Consider the following 25,046-nt stretch of genomic DNA (forward strand, 5'->3'; position numbering starts at 1 on the left):
AACAAGGAGCCGAAACTTTCAAAAAAGAATTTGTTAAAATTATTGAAGAGGGATGTTATACTGCTCAACAAGTTTTTAACATAGATGAAACAGGTCTTTTTTGGAAACGAATGCCTAAAAGAAGTTTCATATCGAAAGAAGAAAAAAACATTCCAGGCTTCAAAGCGGCGAAGGATCGGTTAACTTTGTTATTGGGTGGTAACGCTGCGGGGGATTTTAAATTAAAACCCCTTTTAGTTTACCATTCCGAAAATCCAAGGGCTCTTAAAGGTTTAGCTAAATCAAACCTACCTGTAATCTGGAAGGCTAATAAAAAAGCTTGGGTAACCAGGCCGCTTTTCATTGATTGGTATGCTGAGTTCTTCTGTCCTGCAGTGGAAAAATATTGTGCAAAAAAATAACATTGGTTATAAAGCTATTCTAATCATGGACAATGCGCCAGGACACCCAAGCAAAGAGAGCTTAGAAGACTTGAACAATCACATAAAAGTTTTTTACATGCCTCCAAACACTACGTCTCTGATCCAACCAATGGACCAAGGAGTAATTGCAACATTTAAAGCGTACTACATAAGGAACACCTTTTCCCAAGCTATTAAAGCCATCAACACTGAAAATGTACCGAGCTTAAAGGAGTTTTGGAAATCCTATAACATTAAAACCCCCATCTACAACATTTCAAGTGCCTGGGATGAAGTGACTCAGAAAACCATGAATGGAGTGTGGAGGAAAGTTTGGAAAAATTGCATAAAGCATTGCCAGGAACCTGATGATTCCGTTGAAAATGTTAAAACACAAATTGTTGAGCTCGGAAAAGAAGCAGGATTACACGAAATTGACGAAGACATCGTACAAGAGATGATCGACGACAGGGATCGCCTCTCTAATGAAGAACTAATGGAAATTATAAAAGAACAAGAGCTTGCTATTGAGGGAGATGATGATCAAGATACTATAGATGAAGAACCGATGAAGTCGCTGATTGCAAAAGGACTTAGTGACGCTTTTGAACACTTCGAAAAAATGTGTGATTATTTCCGGGAGAACGACCCTGACATGGAACGAAGTGCCAAGGTAATAAGAAATTTGAAAAAAGAAATGAATCCCTACATGATGTTGTACAATGAGAGGAAGAGGGCCAAAGCACAACCCAAAATTGACACATTTTTCAGTCCAAAAATACGAAAACTCGAGAGCACAGGGCCATCGAATTAATAAATTCATGATTTTCGTTAGTTAATTACCTCATAATTATATGTGTATATAATGTAGAATATTTTATATGTACAAAATTTTGAATATTAAATATTTTTAATCGACATTGGTGCATATTTTCACTACCATTTATTATTGATTAGAAAATATCCTATGGAATAGACCGCAACTCACAAATACATATGTTACCTTATGGGAATACGGTGCTCGCTTAGCGCGGATTCACTTAGCGCTCTGTTTTCGCGGAACGAACTATCAGCGTTAAGCGGGGGTCACCTGTACAGTACTCAAGGTGTGGCCTGACCATTGCCTTATACAAAGGGATAATCACCTCCTTTTCCTTTCTAGCAAAATTCCTGTATATCATTGACAAAACCCCATGACCTGCTCTTGCAGCCTGTCTGCATCGCTCAGAAAACTTCATATCTGACTGCAAATTTACTCCCAGGTCTTTCATTTTCTACCGCCCTAAGTGTAGTACCACACAGTTGGTACATTCCTCTGGGGTTACTTCTACCCATATGCAGTACTTTGCATTTGTCAATGTTAAACTTTAGTTGCCCCTTCTCAGACCATCTGCCCAACTTTTCTATATCCTGTTGCGGTAGCACACTGTCATTACTGTCATTAACAACCCTGCCAACCTTTGTATCATCTGCAAACTTCGACACTAAGCCTGATATACCTTCATCAGTATCATTGATAGATGAACAAAACAACAGTGGGCCAAACACCGAACCCTGTGGCACTCCACTAATAACATTATTCCATGAAGAGCAGTGTCCATTGATTACCACTTTCTGTCGTCTCCCACTCAACCATCCCTTTATCCATTGTAGCAACTTACCCTTAATGCCATACCTCTCCAATTTGCACAGCAGTCTTCCATGTGCAACAGTATCAAAAGCTTTCTTGAAATCCAAATATATGATATTAAAATTATTTTTTGCATCCAGTTCCTTTGTAAACACATCATAGTATCCAATCAAATTTATCAGACAAGATTTGTCAGTCAACTTCTGTATCTTCGCTACTGTTTAGTCTGAAGTGTTTTCAAGAGACGTGGCCAGAGAATCTCCATTGCACTCAGTGTCAAAAACATGGTCGGTTTACCAAGTTGTCTGATTATAGCAAAGACATCTTCCTTGCATTGAAACCAGTAGTGTACAGAATTTGGAGTAGATTCGAGAAACGACAAGTTATGTTTGACGCATTCTTCAACAAATCTTTGGTCTTCTGTCATGTTTTGTTATGTTGGAAGTGTCTCTGGCTCATTTGAAAGTGGAATATAAACCTTTGGTTATTCTCGAGCGTAACATTTTCATCGCCATGTATAGAATATGATGTGGCGTTACTCCTCGGCGATCTTTTCGTCTTATTTCGCTAGTTGCCATTATAAACGGAATAACACGTAATCCATCTTTAAATTTACGCAGATGGCCTAAGTATATCGCTGGAAATGACAGTTCCTCTGCATGTTCATCATAAACTATCGATATCAGTTGATTGTGTTGTCCAGGAGCAATTGCAAGATATTTGTCTTCATTCCAAAGTAAAGTGTGTTGCTGTGCCATAAGTAATTCGATATCACTTTCAGACACCGCGATCTTTTCTACATTATCTGCACATGTTAGCTTTTGGTAAATCTCGATGAAACTGTAGCATGCAACTGACAATCGACTGTGATGTTGATAACGTTTGTACAGTGGAGTATTGATTAAATACCTTAGCTACGATTTGACCATTTCTTTTCTCACATATCCCTGCAAGTAAGTCGATTTATGAATCAAACGCCTCTTGATGTGAAAGTTGAATGTATAATCATCATCTAAAGCATGAGGCAACTCTCTAACCATATTATTCATGTCGACTGGAACATTTATGACTTGTCCGACAATACCATAACTACCAGTTTCATATCGCAAATGACGAATATGGAAGAATGGCAATCTAGCCGAAATGAACCGTTCGCTTATACAATCAAATGGCGGTAAATTCAGTGGAAACGGATGATATATGAAGCTGTTAGACTTGGATAACGACAGTACATTTCCCAATTCTAAGCTTGTGAAGCATGTATTGCAAAACATAAAAAATGCCATGTTTTCTGCTTCTGAAAATTTATCTTCAAGAATTTGTATATAGTTTGGCTTTGGTAATCTCAAATCATTCTGAAACCACAGTCTGTCACAAACACCTAGACATATCCGAATGAGTTGTTCAAAAACGTTTTTTCAAATTCTTTTGAAGCTAACTTATAACACTTTCTCTCTCTTGCATTCCACTGCTGACTTTGCTTGCTTTTCAACATTAGATTTGTGATTTTATTGAAATCTTTGAACATGTTTAGTTGATGTAACTTTTGGCATCGTCACAACTTAACTAAATGAGATACAACTTCACTGCTTGACAAATGCGAAGTAACTGAATGAAGTAGTTACTTTAACGAGTTGTTCAACTCTCGAAAACTAAAAATACAATTTGAAATCTAGTTATATATCCTTGTAGAGCTCTCAAAGGGCACCAATTTTGTTGCTTACTGTTTTGTCTGACATTTATAGTTTTCAAGATATTGCAAAAACAAACTTGAAAATGCTCGAATTTTTCAACTCTCTCAACTTTGTATCATTATTACTCAGGAACCATAAGAGCTATTTCAAAACTATTTATAAATGTAAAAACTGTTTCCTACTGAACAATTTTGTCACTTACTGTTTATGTCTATCTATCATAGTTTAGAAGTTACTGAGAGTGAAAGTAACCAAGATGCAAAGGCAAATGATGAAATTTCACATTTCGAATAAAAGAGTTTTTTTCGAAAAAAATTATATTAATTATCAAAATTTCTAATTTTTTCTTGCATATTCGTCGACAGCATTATATACTCGACAAAATAAGTATAGATTGTTTCCACTATTGTCTATTAGTTTCGGAGGTATAACAGCGGTTAGACATTTTTCTTTTCGTGACAGCTTTGAGCGCCGTAGGGTACCCCTGGCATAGACGTTATTCACGTCAAAAGACCACACTTAACACAATAAATATAGCTATTATCTTTATATTTTAATAACATAAATGCGTATATTAAAACTTACTTTCTCTTCCAGAAAATTATGAATATCTCCAAAACTTTTTAGAGAAGTTAGCATTGCCAGAAAGATCCAGTACAATTTTGGATTGGAACACAGGAGGACAAGTGTTTCTTGATTATATAAACATTAGTCAGACTATTGATAAAGTGGTGAAGGTGAGTCTCTGATTTTTAAGGTTTGTTTAAAATTATGTTTTATAATATAATATATTCATGGATATTTGGAGTTTATTAGTTTTAAAGTTGTTTCTTTATTCACTTAATTCCCATTCTTCTCTGGAGTTGTTGAAAATTATTGAAATTTAAATTTAACAGATGAAATTACCTTTCCTTATGCCCTTCTGTGTGAGCAGATGTCCAAAAATTGTTCTGGCAGTGGTTATTTTTGCCTTCTGCAAAGAAATCATGAATTTCCTTGCATCTGTGGGCTAAATTCATCTAAATTAGAAATAGTCACAAAATACTGCAGAACAATTCTTTTTAATTAATATAAAACACACACACAACTTTTGCATTGTTAGCAAAACAGCATCTACCCAGTTGTGATAAATTGGCTCAATATCAGTTTTAAAATAATTTATGCTTACTGTGCAGGGATAGTTTTATACAAAATAGGAAAATTAGAATGGGATGAAATTTCATGAAAACAGTTGTATATTAAACAATTAATGGCACTTGGTGGTATCCTTATATTTCCATTAAAATTTACTCTGTGATGTAATTTTGTATCTTATCCATTTTGCCTCATCTAAAATATTTCATTTCCAATTCAGAATTTTTTGTATTTTTTTTAAAGAATTTTGAACCTTCCTGCACATTCCTAGTTTGTGGTGTGTGTTAGTTTGTGTTAAAATTTTTGACCAATAGGTCAAAAATTTTAGCAGCTTAACTAACCTTTTTGAGTGCACCTCTTCTCAGCACAAAGGGTCTTTCTTTAGTAAAGACAGATGCAAAGTAACCTAGAAATATACGAAATTTTCTATGATGGCATATATAGACGGTTTGCCTCAAACCTTACTTTCTTTCTCTCTCTCTCTTTTTTTTTTTTTTTTTTTTTGTTTTACAATATAATCTCACTTTTATATTTGGCTGTAGAATCAAAAAGGAAAAAATATGTTCATAGCTTTACAGTTTTTATAAAACTTCCAAATGCTTGAAAAATAGCAGACTCCAAGTAGCTCACATACTGTCTAGAAACTCACTTGCAGATCAATGAATTTCCAAACAGTATGCAAAATGTTAAAGAATTGATCACAGATATTGTCTACACATACACTGTTCCAATAAAAGTCATAGAATGTCCCTCTGAATGCAGGAAATTGTGTGTCACTACAAAATATACAAATATTTTGACCTCTAAAGGTGTTCGGTGTTTAGCCCAGGTGCTTACTGAACATTGAACACACAGAAAGGGCTAACAAAGTTTCACAAATGATAGCTGGATGTCATATAGGGCAAAATGTCTGTGCATACTGTTTGCTCAGGAATTAAATATTTCGAAGTTAACAACTGGAAGAAATAGAAAAGCAGAGGTGACACTGAACCTGTGAAATGACCAGATAGGTATAAAATGCTGAATTACCCTAAGATGCTGGTTATCTTCCCGCCACGCCCTAGATAATGTGAGTTTGAAATTATAAACTCACATTGGGAAATTCTGTATTTCTGCTATGTGCATGAATTGCATTTTTGTATGCATGCATTGCATTTTTATGGAAAAGCTATAGTCTACAAACATTTGTTAGTGCAGTATAGCTTCAGTAGCTGATGTGCTATAAAAAAGTAAGCACAAAGAAACAGGGGCACGAAGCTGATAACAAAAACTGTTGTATATCATCTATTAGAAAGGTTGAAAGTTACACCAAATTGCAACTGGGAAATTATTCCTCTTTAATTTTGAGTCACGCTACATACCAGTTCAGTCTGATGGAGGAGGTGTGGTATGGACTAGGTCCACTGATTGAAGTTTATTGAACCATGAATGCTCCATCATATATTGATGATCTAGACCAGGAGTTCTCGAACTTTTCCATCAGTTGCTCATTATTGGCGAAAATACGACAATAGAAATTGTGGGCCAGCTGTATATCAGGTTAATGCTCTGATATGTATGTTGAAAAGAGAAGGGTATGCAGATGCATCTTGTTATCATGATTGGGATTTTCACAGTACCTACTGGCCAACCCCAGGGGCTATTCTGGGGTGCTTAGCAAAGTGAGTTATCCGACAGATATAAAATTTAATTGCGAGTTTTGAGTTAAAATTTTGCTTTCTTATTTCTTGCTTTGTTATAATTAATTGGTGCCAGTTTAACTAGTTTAGAACCACTTTAGCTAGCCCTACTTCCTCGTAGTCTGGGTTGGGCAGTTGGGAAGATTTCCTCCTCTGGCTAGACGAGCTATGCTGTTTAATTCTGGGTTAGAGAGAAAATTGTTAAGAGTATTTCCGTGCCCTTGAGTTTTGCTCCTGGGAACACAACCCGTTAAACTTGGGTCGTGGACAGTTTTTATTGACTGCTGATAGATTTCAGAGTCTTTTAGTATTTCATTCAGAAATTTTGTTTCATATGCACACAAGGTCCTAGTTCTTGCCAGCAAAATATGCCCCATATTAAGCAACCACCACCACCTGCCTGGACAGTAGGCACCATGCACAATGAGTCTATGGACTCACGTTGCTTGTACCACACACAAAGGGCACCTCCATAGCCAGGTGGGAAGGAGCAGCAGTGCGTAGCACACGCTTCTTAATTATACCAGGGTTCAAGCCCGTCACCACCAAATACGGAGGATGCGGAAATTTCAGGTAATGACTGCCGCATATCCCGGAGCAATATGGCCTTAGTTGCTAATGCTCCTAAAACAAAATAACAAATAACATAGTGACACACAAAGGCATTCATTAGCATGTTTCACTAGGTATTTGCATTCCATCCGACCAGCACTCGTTTCAAGTCCTTCAGTATATCTAACTAGTATGTTGTTGACACCACAGAATTCACTGTCAACGTGATCAGCAGTGAGGAGAGGGTGTCTTTTTGGTTGTCTGCTGTGGAATCCTATTTTTTTTTTTTTTTTTTTTTATGCGAACCCCAAACACGAGAGGTATTAGAACCTATAGTACTTAGTATCGTGCTTGGGTTGGAGGTTGAGAAGACGAAAGAAGATATTTGTTGACATTGGACTTGAACTTCTGTAGATTGTAATTTTCAGGAAATACGTATGAAGGAAGGTTGTTCCAGAAAGCGGCAGTTGAATGAATAAATGAGGAAGATGAAAAGTTGGTTCTGTGGGTTTGAAGTTGGACAGTAATTGGATGTTGAGTGTACATTATTGAGTGTATATGTATGAGTGTACATTGTCATTTGGGATATTGTTCTTGCATTCCCTGTATTGTATTACAGTATCAACTCTCACATAGCGACCTGCCATTGAGCCTTTACAACATGCACTCGTCCCTCACCATGAATGTTCACCTTGTGTAATCCTTTACAGTTATGTTAGTGGGGGAATGGTTTGACCTGTTCAACACCATTCTTTGTGCACCTTAACCACAGTGACCATGAGCAACTAATAAGAAATTTCTGATATGTAAGCACCTGATGCATGAGCTTCCACAATCCTGCCCTTTTAAACTGTAAAAAGGCTTTTTTTTTTTATGTTGAATAAAGCATTGTTCTTATAACACACCTCATATCCAAATATTGAATTCCTTAATTTTTTAAGAATGTGATTTGTAAATTTGTTAGATAACTGCTAAGTCCCATAACTGCTACTTTATCATTTTGACTTCAAATCTGGTACTTGTGCATATGTCCAGTCTGATATTTCTTGTCAGGGATGTCATAATTTAGCATTTCCTTTTTCATCTCCTATATCTTTCTATCCCACTCAGACAAATTCATCTCTTATGTATATTATTCTCCCAAACTGCACTAATCGATCTGAACCCTTGGATTTCCTTTCTTTGAACCTTTACTTTCTCCAATTTAACTTTCCTAACAATAAGATGTAATTTTCCTTTGTGATCTCAATACTCAAAACCTCCACTGGATTCAGTTTTTAACTTGTACTAACCCAGCTGATCAGGAAGCTTACATGTTTGCAGTTACTAATACCCTCGCACAGCTTTTTCATTTATCAGTCAATTCCAGACAATCCTAAGCACATAGCAACGCTCTTGATCTTTTTCTTGCCAACAATGCTTCAAAATACAGGATCATTGTTAGTGGTCCACTGGGCACCTCAGATCACAAATTGTTGATGACTTCTCCACTAGAGTTTCTCACTCCCATTCTCTGCCTCATGCTTGGAATTTCAGGAATACAGGATGAAATATCCAGTGTGATTTCTGTTCCTCTTTTCTTTGGTTGAATTATTGTTTTATAACTTTTGATCCCAACATTTTCTCAGATCACATTAACAAAATTATTCTTGTAGGGATAAAATCCTTTATTTTGTATTTCACTCTAAAATCTCATCATTTATCTAATGATGATATTTTAGAGTGATCTTACCACCATGTATTTGGTAACAGGGTAAGCATGGTTACTCTAAAAGTTTAGCAAATCTTGTACATAAATATTAAGGTTTTAAATATCCAAACTGTGGTTTTCCAGTAAATGTGCTAACACTATTCAAGATAAATAGCTACTAAGAAACCTAATGTAAACAAGGAAAGCAATATTATTATTCTAAAAGCAAAAAGTGACTCTACTCATAAAACCAGTGAGGCAGTTAAGGACACAGTGGTAACAAAGCTGAGGCCTCATCTGAGAGAAATAAAGATAAACAACATGCGGAAAATCAGGAATAATGGAGTCCTGATCGAGGTAGCAAGCAAAGAAGATCTAATAAAAATTGAAAACCACCCCAAGATGGAAAAACTGGGCTTGCTCCCTGAAAAACCAAAAGGGAAAAACCCTAATATTATAATCTTTGATGTGCCTGTCTCAGTAATAGAAAAAGAATTCATGATGGATATCTACTTCAAAAATGAAATGACAATAGATGAATTTGCTGCTGAATTCCTGCTGAAAAGAGCAACAAAAAAACAAAAGGAATGGACAACTCAACATAATTGCAGAAATTACACCAAAAATTTGGAAGGTATTGCAGGGACAACAGAGAATCTATGCTGGCTGGACCAGTCACAGATTTAGAGAACACTTCCCTATCCAAAGTTGCTTTAACTGCCATAAATATGGTCATATTGCCAGAGACTGCAGTCAGAAAGAACCTGTTTGTGGTCACTGTGCAGTAACTGGCCATGATTACAAAAATTGCAAAAATAAGCTAGCTACTTGCAAGGCAGCATGGCTGACTGACTATACACATAGTATCAGGGATGACAAATGCCCCAGTTATAAAAAAATGGCAAAACTTATTCAATCTAGGACCAACTATGGGCCAGATTGAAAACGTGACTGTGACTAGGGCTCTAAATCTTGTCCAATTGAATGCTCAAAAAGCAAGAGCCATTGTAGATCAGATCAAACTCAAATTGGAAGAAACTAATATAGATATCTTGATACTCCAGGAACCCTACACCCATATGGGTAGGGTTCAGGGATACTCAAGAGGCTATAAAATAATAGAATACACCTCAGGTGTCCCTTCTACAGCAATAGTAGTTAAAAATACTGACCTTACAGTCACAAAGTTAGGTCACCTCTGCTCCCCAGTGGGAGTGTGTGCCCATATCACCAGTGCTGTAGGACAGTTTTACATTATTTCACTATATTCCAGACCAGGTGAAGATATAAATCCAACTATTGAATACCTACAAGTAGTCATAAACTTGCTACCTACTGCAAATATCATAGTGTGTGCTGATGTCAACTGCCGGTCACCCTTATGGCATAGCCGTACGGAAGACAGAGCAGGCACACACAACGGCCAGATACTTTCAGACTACAAAGCCACCTCACCCTTTCAACTGCTAAACCAACCAAATAACCTCCCAACTTTTAGCAGTACCATGTGGGAGAGTGACATTGATGTTACTCTTGCCACCAATTCAATAGCTTATAAAATCACAGACTGGTGTGTCCAGCCAGCCTGGACCACCTCAGATCACAGAGCCATTGCCTTCAAACTAAACAGGCAATTACAAACAACCCAACACTCTCTGTTGGATATCAAAAGGTATATCCTTAAAAGGGCAAACTGGCAGATTTTTGCAGAACATACAGCAGCTGAGCTGCAAAAACAGGAAAATGAGTGGTCTAGATCAGGCAACTGTAGCCCGGACGAGCAAGCACTGACTATGACAAACATTTTAACAAAAACAGCAACCCTATCTATCCCACGGAAAAAACCGAGGAAGCAGACAGTTCCCTGGTGGTGCCCCGAACTGACTATACTCAGAAGTAGAGTACACCAAGCGAGGTGACATTTTCAAAGAGCTAGAACATCTTGGCCACAAAATGAGGTGGATGCACTGAGAGATTCTTATAGAACTCTCAGGAATCAGTATACAGCCCTCATAAGAGACAAGAAAAAGGAATGCTGGAGGCACTTGGTGGGAACTACTGGAAACAATAACCCCTGGGGAGTTGTCTACAGAATAATGACCAACAAGCTGCCAAGAGGAGATGTCTTAGAAACTACTGTCAAACCAGATGGAACCCCAGCCCTGTGTTGGGTGGATTCTGTAAATAACATCCTAGACAGTATCATTCAGACTGAAACTGGAAATCATTCCCCCACCCACCAACATTATAAAAGAAAACACTGAATATGACAATGCCAATATTGAACCTCTGTTCACTATACAAGACTTAGAAATAGCACTATCTAAAACCAAAAACAATAAATGCCCAGGTAGCACCACATAAATTAATAGCACTATATAATAACTGTTTGACAGAAGGTATATTCCCAAAAATATGGAAACAAGCTGTGTTAAGATTAATCCTCAAAAACCCTGAAAAACTCCCTACTGATCCAAAATCATATAGACCAATAGCCCTACTCCCTGTACTAGGGAAAATATATGAAAGACTAATATATAGCAGATTAGCTCAATATTACACAGAAGCAGGTTTGCATTCCAACAGTCAGTACGGTTTTAAACAGGGCAATTCTACGGAGGATGCCATGCACCACCTACTGACAACAGTTAAAAACACAGAGGAGAAATATATGCTGGCAATCTCCATTGACTTTGCTGGGGCATTTGACTCACTCTGGTGGCCTAGTGTCCTTAGGAGACTTCGCCAGGCAAATGCCCCACAAAATCTCTATAAGGTAATAAACAGCTACCTTACAGACAGAAGTGTCTCAGTACGCACAAGGTTCGAGGAATTGACACGCCCTGTGAATAAAGGCTGCCCGCAGGGTTCAATACTTGGCCCTTTCTTTTGGAACATTGTTCTGGACGAATTTCTGGCCTTGGATCTGGGCCCCGTGGAAAGCCTGGCCTTTGCAGATGACATGATTTTCCTTGTAAAAGGTAACTCAGGAGTGGTTGTAGAGCAAAGATCAAATGCCGCCCTCTTGCAGCTGCAGGAGTGGGCACAAATGCACATGCTCAAAATATCACCTGAAAAAACCAAACAAATACTTCTAAAAGGCAATTTGGACATAAGAAGACGTCCACAAATCAAAATTAACACAACCACTATAAAAATGGTAACAGAACTAAACTATCTTGGAGTGGTCTTTGATTCAAAATTAACTTTTTACCCCCATTTGATCTACTTGGCGAAGAAAGTGAGAAATTATGCAGGTACGATTGCCAGGATCAGTCGAGCAGACTGGGGACTCAAAAGAAAGATCCTGGCAATCATATACCATGCAATGTTCCTACCTGTTATCACCTATGGAGCCGGTGCGTGGTTCATCCGCTCAGCTATAGTAAGAAATAGGAATAAATTAGAATCGATACAGAGGACAATACTACTCATTATTACCAGAGCATGTCGCACAGTAAGCACACCTGCACTACAGTTGCTGGCCAGAACTCTCCCACTTTACCTGGAAGTAGCCAAAAGAGGCTTATATTATAGATTTAAAAAGGGCATACCCACAGAATTTCTGGGATACCCAAGAGGCTATAAAATATAAAATGGGGATAGCCCTTGACACAGCCAACACCTTCAATGATGAAAGAAAAAGAATAGCCACAAAGCTCCACGAGCTAATGCAAACAAAGTGGGAGCAGGAAACCAGAGGTCTGTTTACCAAACGGTTTCTGCCACGGGTGTCAATGGTTAGCCCAAAGCCACTTAAGTGGTATGCCCCTGGACTTTTTACAACATTTATATTGACAGGTCACGGCTCCCTAAAGGCGAAACTAACCTCTTTAGGCCTGACCGATGACCCAAACTGCACCTGTGGCGAAAGTGAAGACTGGGCTCACATTCTATATGAATGTATAATATATGACATCCCCAGAACAGAGCTAATAGCACAGATTGGTCCCCTTCCCAGGGGAGAAGAACATCTTTCACACAGAAAGTATTCGAAACGCGCAGAGCAATGCAAAGAATGGCAATTCAGCCCCCCAGCAATTAAACAATAATCAATAGTAAAATTGCCCAAGTTTCCCACCACGCCCAGACGATGACTTAAAAACTGTCAGGATAGCAGTATTCTGCACCCTGACAGAAACCTAACATGACAAACCTCCCCAGGATTACCCTGCCATGTGTAGGAACCTGGGACCCCATGCCAAATAAGTAACCACGTAGGGGAGGGAGATGTACAGGGAGCAGATTAGGTGAAAAATATCAGTAGGCTAGTAGCAAAGGGATGCAATGTAGTATGAATGAATGAGAATGAAAGACAATGAATAGGCTGGGAACTGAGTAAACTAGGAATTATGGTAAAAGGGAATAAATGGCAGTTTTGGTGAAAGAAAGAGTGACCTAGCATGAGGGAAAGAGAGAGTAAATGGGAATGAGTGGAAGAGCAAATTTAATTGGCCAAAAGAATACAAAGTTAAAAATAACTTACATCACTTTATATATACTGTACTAACAAACATTCACTAACCACATAAACACTATCACTGCATTCTCCCCTGGCCTACAAAAAAAAAAAAAAAAAAAAAAAAAAAAACTTGTGGCTAGGCCTGCACCACAACTGAAGAATAACAGTAAGTTGAGGTGCCCAGAGAGTGCAATGCAGAAAGTAAGAGTCGAATAAATGAGATGAGAGCTAGAAGAATGAATAAAAATGTAAGCCTATGAGAAAAAGAACACAAACCATAAATGCTACAGTTAAGTACACACTAACCTTAGTTTTAATTAGTATTTAAATTTACACTACACATCATTGCATCCCCCTGGTGTGTGAGAAAAGATGAATGATTTGAGTGAAAAAAAAAAAAAAAAAAAATATATATATATATATATATACATATATATAAAAAAACTTGGGAAAAAAATTATAAAATAAGAAAAAAGTATCTAAAAAAAAATAAAATAAATAAATTTTAAAAAAATAAAATAAAATAAATAAAAAAAAAAAAAAAAGAATGCAAGTAGAGTGCGAATGCAGATTATGAATGAAGTAAATGTGTCTCTCTCCCACCCCATTGCCTGGTGGGTTCCCCACTGCCAGCTAACATATCCCACCCTGGAGCGGGATGGGCAGATTAACTCTCATACCGGATTCAACACTCCTTGGACATGACACCAATGAAGACATTCTGCGGCTTTACTGCCAACAGCGATCTGAACTGGGTACTCTAACCTGGTTCCCTTTAAAACCCCATCCCCAGGCAGGGGAGGGAGGAGACGGATCTCTGTCTCCTCTCCTCTCTGCCTACCCCCCATACTTTGCCTGGTGGGCTCGTCTCCACTGACCTCTTTGGGGATGCCTACTCCATCGTCCCTATTCTTCTATCTGTCCCCCCCCCCAGTTTACAGGGAACCCCTTAGAGGTTCCCTGTAAACCTCTAAGACAACTAACACTATTAGCTAGCGTATAGCCTCACATGTCTAAATTTCATAACATCAAAATTTTGCCCGACCTATTTGGCCTTTAACACATCTCTTTAGCGTTCAACCCCAACCAGTGATTTCCTAACAGCAATCCCATTAAGCATTAATGTCAAACGCAATTTTTTTTTTTTTTTTTTTTTTTAATAGGTCCTAGCCACTGAAATCCCAGGAACCTAGGTGGCAGGACCTGCCAGAGCAATTTGTTGTTGATACTGGATACACCCGGCTAGCCTCCACGTGGCAGGGTATGGGCAACGTTGGGCCCCACTAGGGGCCTGGCAGCCAATAAGCCGGATAAACAATGGGCACAACATATCACACTGCACAGACATGGCCCACACACTTTCAAGTCTCTGGCTTGACAGTGTACTGTCCTCGATACAGCGAAACACACGCGGAGATGGGAGAAATCCCAGGTGCCGTCTGACACGAACCGTATGCCTTATTCAAGATATATGTGTAGCATATTGCAGTTGGCTGGTATCCAAATTTCCACCTTGATATTGTACACTACAGCTTGTAAAAATTGTAAAACAGTTATTAATCAATCCACATACCATATTCATCCATATGGATCCAAATCCATATTCAGATTTATGTCTATTGCAGTTTGCATCTTTTCTCTACTTTATTAAATAAATTTGAATATGGCTTGTTTTGATACCTCGGGTGGGGGATATTAATAAGAAAATTACCTGCAATTTATCCCAAGATCTTCTTACAACTCAGAAGCTTTACAAAACCCATTTTTCTATAATGAATAATTGGGTTAAAACATGAATATATAGCACCTTAGTATTTATTAATAACAGGTTTGTCAGCAGTTTACAGTAACCAAATATACGCCATTACCAAACATATGTGTGCAGTGAGATCTCACCAGTGCCTCCAGTAACAACACAATTGAATGGAAAATATCAAACAAATTCAAAGCACAAATAACTAAAAAGTTAAAACCTCTTTGATGTTTTAATTTTTACTTTGCAGTTTAAAATTTCCCTGAGGTTTTAACTTTTTATTTATTTGTGCTTCACATTCATTTGATGTCTGCCATTCCATCATTGTTTCACACTTGTGTTGTTATCAAACGTATTGATGCTGTGATCTTACCACCATGTATTTGGTAACAGGGTAAGCATGGTTACTCTAAAAGTTTAGCAATTCTTGTACATAAATGTTAAGGTTTTAAATATTCATGTGTTTACCCAGTTTGTCATAGAAAAACAGTGTTTGTAAATCTGAATTATAAGAATACCTGGGCGCCTCCGTAGCCAGGTGGGCAGGAGCTGCAGTGCATAGCACACGCTCCTTGATTAGACCGGGGTTTGAGCCCATGACCACCAAATACGGAGGATACAGAAAGGTCAGGGAATGACCACCGCATATCCCCGGAGCAATATGGCCTTAGTTGCTAATGCTCCTAAAAACCAAATAACAACAACAAGAATACCTGGGGGTAAATCATTGGTAATGTTCTTATTTCTGTACTTTATAAACTATGGCAGTTAATTGTGTTTAAAAATGTTTTGAAACTGTGCTTTTTGTTAATATTCCTTGTTAATATGAACCTTTCAGGGAGATATAAGTGCCTATGATTTGGAAAAACTGCAACCTGAAGTAGTGTCTGTCTGTTACCGTATCTCAAGTCTCAGCTGCCCAACAGCTAAGGATAGGTGAGTTTTATAGTTTGTGAGTTTTCAGTTATGGAACTGTCTAATGCTTAATTTCTCCAAGTGTGGGGTACACTTGGTTTTTTTGGGGGGTGGGGGGTCATGTTGTTTTTATAAAACACTTTTTTAACAAAATATGGACAAACCCCACTAATCCAGGTATGAAACATTTTATTTCAATCTTTGAGAATGTATTGAAGTATATATTAATTCATAAAGTATGTATACTCAGCTAAAATTTATGTCAAATCTATCTATTTGCACTTGTTCTGGAAAATGGGGGCATGTGAAATTTAGGAAATATTTTAAGAGGGCTCAATGCATAAAAGTTTAGGAACCTCTGGCCTAATTGTAATGTTATCAATTTCAATTTATTTTTTCAACGTTTACTTCTTCTATATGAAAATATTATTCTGTAGTTTCATATGGAATAACATATAACTGTAAATTAATAGTAACTCCTTTTTACATTTGATTCCTTGAGTTATCCTAAAATTATAAACTAAATAAATAAAATAATAAATGCTAAAAAATAAATAAATACGAATTACTTGAAATACTTCATAACTATCCTGTTCATGTCATTATCTGAAAATAAAAATTCATTTCATAAGGCAAATCTCAATGAAACCAAAGAAACTGTTGTAGTGAAACTAACTTCTCAGATAAAATATTTTTTTTTTTTTTTTTCCCCTTCTGCTTTCCTCTTGTTCTGGTCTGAGTACCGTCTGTTATTAGAGAAATTTCTTAAAAGGGGCTTCACTCAGTGCTTGGTTAGCTTGTGTCTAGTAGAGCTAGAAAACTTTACAGAGCTGTAAAATTTTCCCCTTAAGGTATTCTTGGTTCTTATCCTCCAGAAGTGCAAATTTTGTCCATGAACACTTGGCACATTGTTGTACAATAGCACCAAGTACCATCTTTATCCATCAGAACAGCCTCAAGTCATCAGACCATGCATTCCATGATATGTCAGAAGCATTCTGGCTTTCTCTGACCGTACAAACTTGATTACATCTTGCAAGTATCTCATTCTGCAAATGTTCAATCTGCTCTGGTAACTGTCGCCCTCAGGCTCCTGGAGCCATTCCCAAATGATTTATCCCATTACATAGCACCTTATTCTGCTGGAGGTAACAATTACCAGATGGATAAACTGGGAGCATGAAGAGATGCTAGTTAGTAACATTATTCAAGTAGGCCATAGGACCTGACATGCACCATAGAAACACCCTAGTCTGCACTGTTGACACCTGGCATTTTAGATCAGTTGATTCAGTGTTGTTGTCATCATATTTTGGTCATGCCATCACTGTAGAACAGATGGAAATGGGATTCTTTAGATCAGGAAACCCTTTTTCCATTACCCATATGTTAAGTGTTGGCATTCTTGTGCTCATTGTACTCATAGCTCCTTATTTTTAGCTAATGGGTGGAACCCAGTAAGTTTGCCTGCTGCTATATCCCATTATAATTTTTGGATAACTCAGAAACAAGGTGTGACAAAGCTTTCCCTCTAAACTGGCATGCCTAAGATTCAGAACTTATGCATGCCAGCTTAGAATCTGTATTGTGCAAGTTAGTTGCAAACAAAGGTAAAATGTGATTAGGGTCTGCTACAGATTATAAAATTGTGAAAAGCATGACGAGAGCTTGTCATCTATGTGCAGATGCAGTGGATGAGCAAGTGAATATATTGCTATGGGTGCTTTCAATATGTCCCTTATTGGTGATTATTAGACTAGATGATATGATTAATTGTTTCAGCACATTAGAGAAAATACTGATGGGAAGGGAAGGGGAGGAATTGCGAAGTTTTATGATGGAAGACAAAGGAAGAAGTTGCAGTTGTTAAACATAAAGGCATAGGAAAGAAGACACGCCTCTATCGAGCAGCTAGCAAAGAGAGGGTGAATACATTAGAATTATGGACTACCTTTAAAACGATAGTTATAGCAGCCAAGAATGCATGTGTACCATTAGTATTAGCAATGGCCACATGGTGCAAGGAAACCTATAACTTGTGCTGCACGAGCCAAAAAAATATAACAATAAGAAAATTTTTTTAAAAATAATTAATAAAAGGAAAGTAAATAGACAACCTGTGTGTTTCCCTCCTCCCGTAGGTAACTATCCAGCTGATAGTTAAATTGAATTTTCCCAAATTGTCAACCTCTGCCGCCCATGTAGGTAACTTATTCCAGTAATTGATAACTTGCTGGCTGAAATAAAACTTCCTGCAATCCAGTCTAAACATCTCTCCCTGTAACTTGGAATTTGGCCCCTAGTTCTAGAATCATTTATAACAGTGAAAATTTTGTCCTCATTCATTTTACTTATGCCTCTCAGAGCCTTAAACACCTCAAATCTCCTCTGAGGTGTCTAGTTTCCAAGCTCTGCAACCCACATATTTGAAGTCTCCTCATATAGACGTCCTTTCGCAGATCTCACCAGGCGAGTTACCCATCTTTGGACCCTTTCAAGAAGCTCAATGTCTTTCTTTAGGTGCGACCATATTATTATCTGCCATACTTGGACACAGTATTCCAAGTGTGGTCTAACAAGAGCTTTATATAATGGGATTATGACATCCTTATCTCTGCTAGCAAATGTTCGATTGATCATCAATAGGACACCATGGGCTTCCTTACAGTGCTTGGATAACCTGTGTACAGTGCTTGGATAACTTTGTCTCTGCCCATATCGTAACACCCAAGAGCCTTTCCTCCACTACTAGCTTTAGTTCAACTCTACCAAGTGTATAAGTTATTTTGGGGTTACTTTTCCCCAGGTGTAATACCTTACTCTTTCCTGGATTAAAGAATAGCTGCCATTTTACTGATCATCCCCAAAGTCTATCTAGGTTACTCTGAAGAAGCTCTGCTTAGCAGTGATCATTAACTACTCTACCAATCTTTACATCATCTGCACCTTAGTTGCTAATGCTCCTAAAAACCAAATAACAAATAACATCATCTGCAAATTTAGACATTATGCCCTCTATCCTTTCATCTATGAAAATCAAAAAAAAAATAGTGATCCTTGGGGAACCCCACTTCTTACATCAACCCAATCTGAGGAATAACCATTTATCACAACCCTCTGCCTCCTGCCTTGAAGCCATCCTGCTATCCAGCTAAGGATTGTAGTAGTAGTAGCAGTGGCATGTGATGCAAGAAAGCAAGTGTATGAGCTTATGCAGCATCAGCCAAAAAAAAAAAAAAAAAAAATATCACACCATTCCCTCCAAATGCCTGTCCAGTTCCTCCTTAAATTTATTTAACCTGTCAACTTCCACAACGACAGATGGAAGTTTGTTCCAACAATTAACAACCCGCTGGCTAAAGGCAAATTTCCGCACATCTATTCTACATCTGTCTTTTCTTAATTTGAATTTATGCCCCCTTAGGTTCATAATCTGAACAAGTGGAAGGATCCCATCAGAATTCAGCGTGCTCAACCCATTCAAGGCCTTATACATTTGTACACCTCAATCAGATCACAGCACAGGTGCCTAGTCTCCAGCCACTGCAATTTGCAGAACTTAAACCTCTCTTGGTAAGAGGATCCCTTCATTCCCCTCACCAATCTTGTTGCCCTTCTCTGTACATGCTCAAGTAAATCTACATCCTTCCTAAAATGAGGCCTCCAGACCTGTACGCAGTACTTAAGGCGTGGCCTGACCATTGCCTTATACAGAGGGACAATTACTTCCTTCTCCCTGCTAGCAAAATTCCTATACAGTAAACCCCCGCTATTCGCGGGGGTTACGTTCCTGAGAAATGCCGCGAATACCGAAAACGCGAATACTGAGTTATGGCTCCCATAGTAATAAAGGGGTTCCGTTCCAAAGTATGAAATATATAAGAAAAACTAGTCTAAAATTTTGTCTATTTATGTATTATATGCACCTTCATAATATGACTAGTACATAGACAGTACATAGTGAAATGCAAGCATAAGGCATAGAAATGAAAATAAGAAACAATTTAATATTAAATGTAATATTTATTAGAAATTTCAAACAAATCTTTCAAACCAGCGTCTTTGCTAGCTAAAAAACCTATCCCGCCAGTGCTATCACCAGTTTCGCTAAAGCGTTGATAAGGAGTTTTGCGTTTTCACGAATGATGAGTGAATTTAACGGAATTTTATTTTGAGTTCGGTCTTCTATCCACAGATTTAAAGCTTTTTCCATTTTTTCTAATTTAACATCACGAGTTACATCTCGAGATTAAAGTTCCCACATGTCAAAAAAGGCATCACGAGAGTATAATTTTTTATTCTTAAAATATCACGCGCGTTCTCTCCCCACACATTGCCAACTGAAGACGTTCTCTAACTAACGAAAGTCCTCGTAAAGACTATTGGCTTCATCGGATTCACTTACATAGTTTTTAATTATTCCTTCTTCTCTTTATTTCGATGACAACCAAGGATTGGATGTGTACACTTCTATTTCCTTGCGCCTATTTAACTCAGTCAACTTTTACCTACTTCCCTCCCTTTTAATTTTCAATTCAACAATTCAACTTAAACATTAACCACGCTTCCTAAGTAAACCATCGCAGATTAATTTCAAGGTGAGTACCGCTTTTTAAGCTTTCGCTATTCCTTTCTAGTCCATTAACACGGTACTTGAAGATTTCTAAAAATTTCGTGTTGTCAAATTTAATAAGATATTTTTAACGGTAATAACCGACACCTTATCTGCACCGCCCCTCCAATTTTAATTTTTTCACATTCCTTATTCTCTCTGATGCCTTTAGACATGTCTAATAATCATAAAAAAACTCAACTAACCAGTATACTCATCAAATATTTTTCCAATAAGTTACACATTGCCTTTTTACAAAAATGCCTCCACCACAATATCATCCCTAAATTTGCCCGCCTTTTTCCTAAAAATAATTGCAAAAAGTATCCCCATATCATACACCGCACATCTATTATGATCATCCGTGAAGAAATCAGGAAGAGATATAACAAAAAATATAGCCTTTTAAATAGTATACACCAACTCAGATTTTACCTTAAAAAAGAAATGACCCCTCATGCCTGGATCGAGTTCACCAACAAAAACAATATACGTATTAATGCTACCAACCAAGAAATAACACAAAGACATAATAAAAAATGGAATTCCCTTACGACTCGTTCCCCCACAAAAATCACCACCGTTAACCTCTCTTCCAAATCCTTTACACCCGCTGAACTTTCTGGCCTGGAATATGGCTTTAATTTTGCCATCAAAAATCAACATTACCCTATAAAAGACTGCATCGTTGAACTCCAGTCCAAACTCGAACATCATCCCGATAAATGGCGCCTAATGCACCAAACAAATAGTATTATTAATACCAAACTTTCTTCCTGCTCTAATATAAAAAAACAACAGCTTATGGATTTACACAAACTCAGTAAAACTTCTAACGTTATTATTCAAAAAGCTGATAAAGGTGATACGATCGTTATAATAGATAAAGACATCTACACCGAAAAATTAGAATCCATCTTAGCAGACCCAAACACATACATAAATGTTAATAACCATAACATCACAAGACTCAAAAATAAACTCGACATAATTCTCAGGAAACTCAGGCAAAATAAGGAAATCAACCTTTCCACACTACAGCAAATTGGAATTCGCAATAACATCCTCCCCCACATGTTTGGGATTATCAAGTTACACAAAGCTGACCACCCTTTAAGACCAATTGTATCATACAGCAATTCAGCTTTCGCTAATTTATCCTCCTTCCTGGTTAAAATCATAACCCCCCTTACTAAATTTTCCACATTCAAGATCAATAACACCAATCAAGCTTTTCAAAAAATTAATAATATCACAATATCCGATACAGACATCCTAGCTTCCTATGACGTTACTTCTCTTTACACGAATGTCCATATTCCATTTACTTTACAAGCCCTACGCAAATTCTTAGAAACAGACGATACCTTAACAAAACGTACCTCCCTTTCTATAGACCATATCCTTGAACTCACCACCCTTCTATTAGAAGCAAGATTTTTTAGATTCAACAAAAAAATCTTTCAACAAATATTTGGCTTACCAATGGGACTAGGGATTTCAGCCCCATTATCTGAAATCTACCTAGCCGCCATTGAAAGCCAAATTCTACACCCCTTTCCCCCTGAACTAAAACTATACATGCGCTATGCCGACGACATTCTTGTAATAGGCAACAGATCCATTATTGATAACCTCTTCATAAAACTTAACTCTGTACACGATAGACTTAAATTCACCCTTGAAATTGGACAAAATAATCAGATTAATTTCCTTAATCTTACTATCTATATAACAGGCACAAAATTAAATACGAAAATTTTCAGGAAAAATACAAACACCGGTAAATACTTACATTTTGCTTCTCATCACCCTCTAAACACTAAAAAGGCAGTTTTATATAACCAAATTCACAATGCACTAAAGTACAGTTCCTTACCCACTGACCTTCACAATGAAATACAGTATATCACCGACAAATTTATATCCAGAGGTTACCCCCACCAACTTATTTTAAATACAATCCTTAACGCTAAAAATAAAATTAAATCTAACACCCCAACCAAAGACAAAAATAAAACAAACATCCGCATAGTCCTCCCTTACCACAATGAACTAGCAGGACAGTTCCGACGCCTATTTAACAACACTGATATCTCCCTTGTTTTTTCCACCTACAACAAATTAGGATCCTTCTTCAGCACCTATAAAGACTCATACAAATATCCTACAAACGACCTTAATAATATTATATACCTCATCAATTGTCAACCAAACTGCAACACATGTTATATCGGAAGTACCACTACTAAATTTGGCTCATCAAAAACATCCAATACCCGTGCATACTACCATTTTCATAGTCTCATGTCCAACCAATCTGTCACAGAACTTACAACTCATGCCCAGACTCACAACCACAACCCGCTCATCGACTCTGCCATTTCAATCATTAAACTAAAATCCAGTTACAGAATACTCCAATATGAAGCCCTAGTTATTGAATGGTACAAGCACCACTCTAACCTCAAAATTCTAAATTCTAAAGTCCCCTTCAATCTTTCCCCAATTTGGAACCTCTCGAGATTAAAGTTCCCACATGTCAAAAAAGGCATCACGAGAGTATAATTTTTTATTCTTAAAATATCACGCGCGTTCTCTCCCCACACATTGCCAACTGAAGACGTTCTCTAACTAACGAAAGTCCTCGTAAAGACTATTGGCTTCATCGGATTCACTTACATAGTTTTTAATTATTCCTTCTTCTCTTTATTTCGATGACAACCAAGGATTGGATGTGTACACTTCTATTTCCTTGCGCCTATTTAACTCAGTCAACTTTTACCTACTTCCCTCCCTTTTAATTTTCAATTCAACAATTCAACTTAAACATTAACCACGCTTCCTAAGTAAACCATCGCAGATTAATTTCAAGGTGAGTACCGCTTTTTAAGCTTTCGCTATTCCTTTCTAGTCCATTAACCCGGTACTTGAAGATTTCTAAAAATTTCGTATTGTTAAATTGATAAATTTATTCAATTTATAAGCATATAAATTAAAAGCAAACGACGAAACCTTCCATAACAAGCGCATAACACATATTGAACAAGGATTAGCGAGAAACATTCACGCTCGCGATTTTGTCACCCCTCTCCCTCCACCCACTGAGCGCTGTTTTGACCGGGAAAGATAATTTTAGCCACGCCAATGTTTTTTTATGGCGGAAAATATTCACGGCGCTTTAAAATTCACATTTTTTAGGTTTCATTTTATATTAAATCGGCGATCGCAAATACGCGAAACCGCGAATACAGATACCGCGAATAGCGGGGGTTTACTGTATATCCTTGACAAAACCCCATGACCTGCCCTAGCAGCTTGTCTGCATTGCTCAGAAAACTTCATATCTGACTGCACAATTACTCCCAGATCTTTTTCATTTTCTACCACCTTAAGTGTAGTACCACACAGTTGGTACGTTTCTCTGGGGTTACTTCAACCCATATGCAGTACTTTGCATTTGTCAAGGTTCAACTTCAGTTGCCACTTCTTAGCCCATCTGCCCAAATTATCTAGATCCTGTTGCAGTAGCACACTGCTATTACTGTCATTAATAACCCTGCCAACCTCTGTATCATCTGCAAACTTCGACATTAAGCCTGATATTCCTTCATCAATATCATTGATAAATATACAAAACAACAGTGGACCTAACACCGAACCCTTTGGGACTCCACTAATAACATTAGTCCACGAAGAGCAGCACCCATTGATTACCACCCTCTGTCTTCTCCCACTTAACCATCCTTTTATCCATTGTAGCAACTTACCCTTAATACCATTCTGCACCAATTTGTACAATAGTCTTCCATGTGCAACAGTGTCAAAAGCTTGCCTGAAATCCAAATATATATCAAAATTATTTTTTGCATCCAGTTCCTTTGTGACCACATCATAATATCCTATCAAATTTGTCAGACAAGACTTTCCCTTAACAAACCCATGCTGTGTCTGAATTATTGCTACAGTCTTGTCTAGATGATCCTGCACTGCATCTTTAACCAGTGACTCCAATATTTTACCCAGAACAGAAGTTAAACTAACTGGTCTGTAATTACTCGTGTCACCCTTCGATCCCCCTTTGTGAATTGGGGATACATTTGCACATCTCCAGTCCGTGGGGACCTCCCCTGAATCCAAGGATGCTCTCATAATTATGGCTAAGGGTTTGCTTAGTTGCTTTGCCGCCTCCTTTAATATAACTGGATAGATCCCATCCACCCCAAGTGCTTTTCTTATGTTTAACTTCAACAATTTCTCCTCCACTTTGCTTTCAGTTATTACAAAATCATTATGTATCCTGCTACAATTTGATAACCTTCTGCCATTTTCAAACCTTAATAATTCCTCATGTGTGAATGTAGATGCAAAATACTCATTCAGTTTGTTTGCTATTTGAGCAGAATCATCAACAGTCGAACCATCGATGTCAAGTGGACCAATCAGATTCATCCCCTTCCTTTTGGAGTTTATATAAGTAAAGAAATCCTTGCTGTTTTTCTTAGCATCTTTTGCCAAGGATTT

The 25,046-nt window shown here is 37.6% G+C and overlaps 1 protein-coding gene across 1 annotated transcript in view; it reads left to right on the forward strand.

The window, feature by feature from the left end:
• The window catches only part of Nup98-96 (nuclear pore complex protein Nup98-96), a 770,989-nt gene that overhangs the window by 734,000 nt on the left and 11,943 nt on the right, over window positions 1-25,046 (forward strand). Inside the window, exons 36-37 of the mRNA XM_090379042.1 lie at window positions 4,323-4,462; window positions 15,834-15,931. Coding sequence (XP_090235168.1) covers window positions 4,323-4,462; window positions 15,834-15,931 — 238 coding nt within the window. The remainder of the gene's footprint in view (window positions 1-4,322; window positions 4,463-15,833; window positions 15,932-25,046) is intronic.

This window comes from Mastigoproctus giganteus, chromosome 8 (assembly GCF_048544385.1).
Source record: "Mastigoproctus giganteus isolate SK-2022 chromosome 8, ASM4854438v1, whole genome shotgun sequence".
NCBI lineage: Eukaryota > Metazoa > Arthropoda > Arachnida > Uropygi > Thelyphonidae > Mastigoproctus > Mastigoproctus giganteus.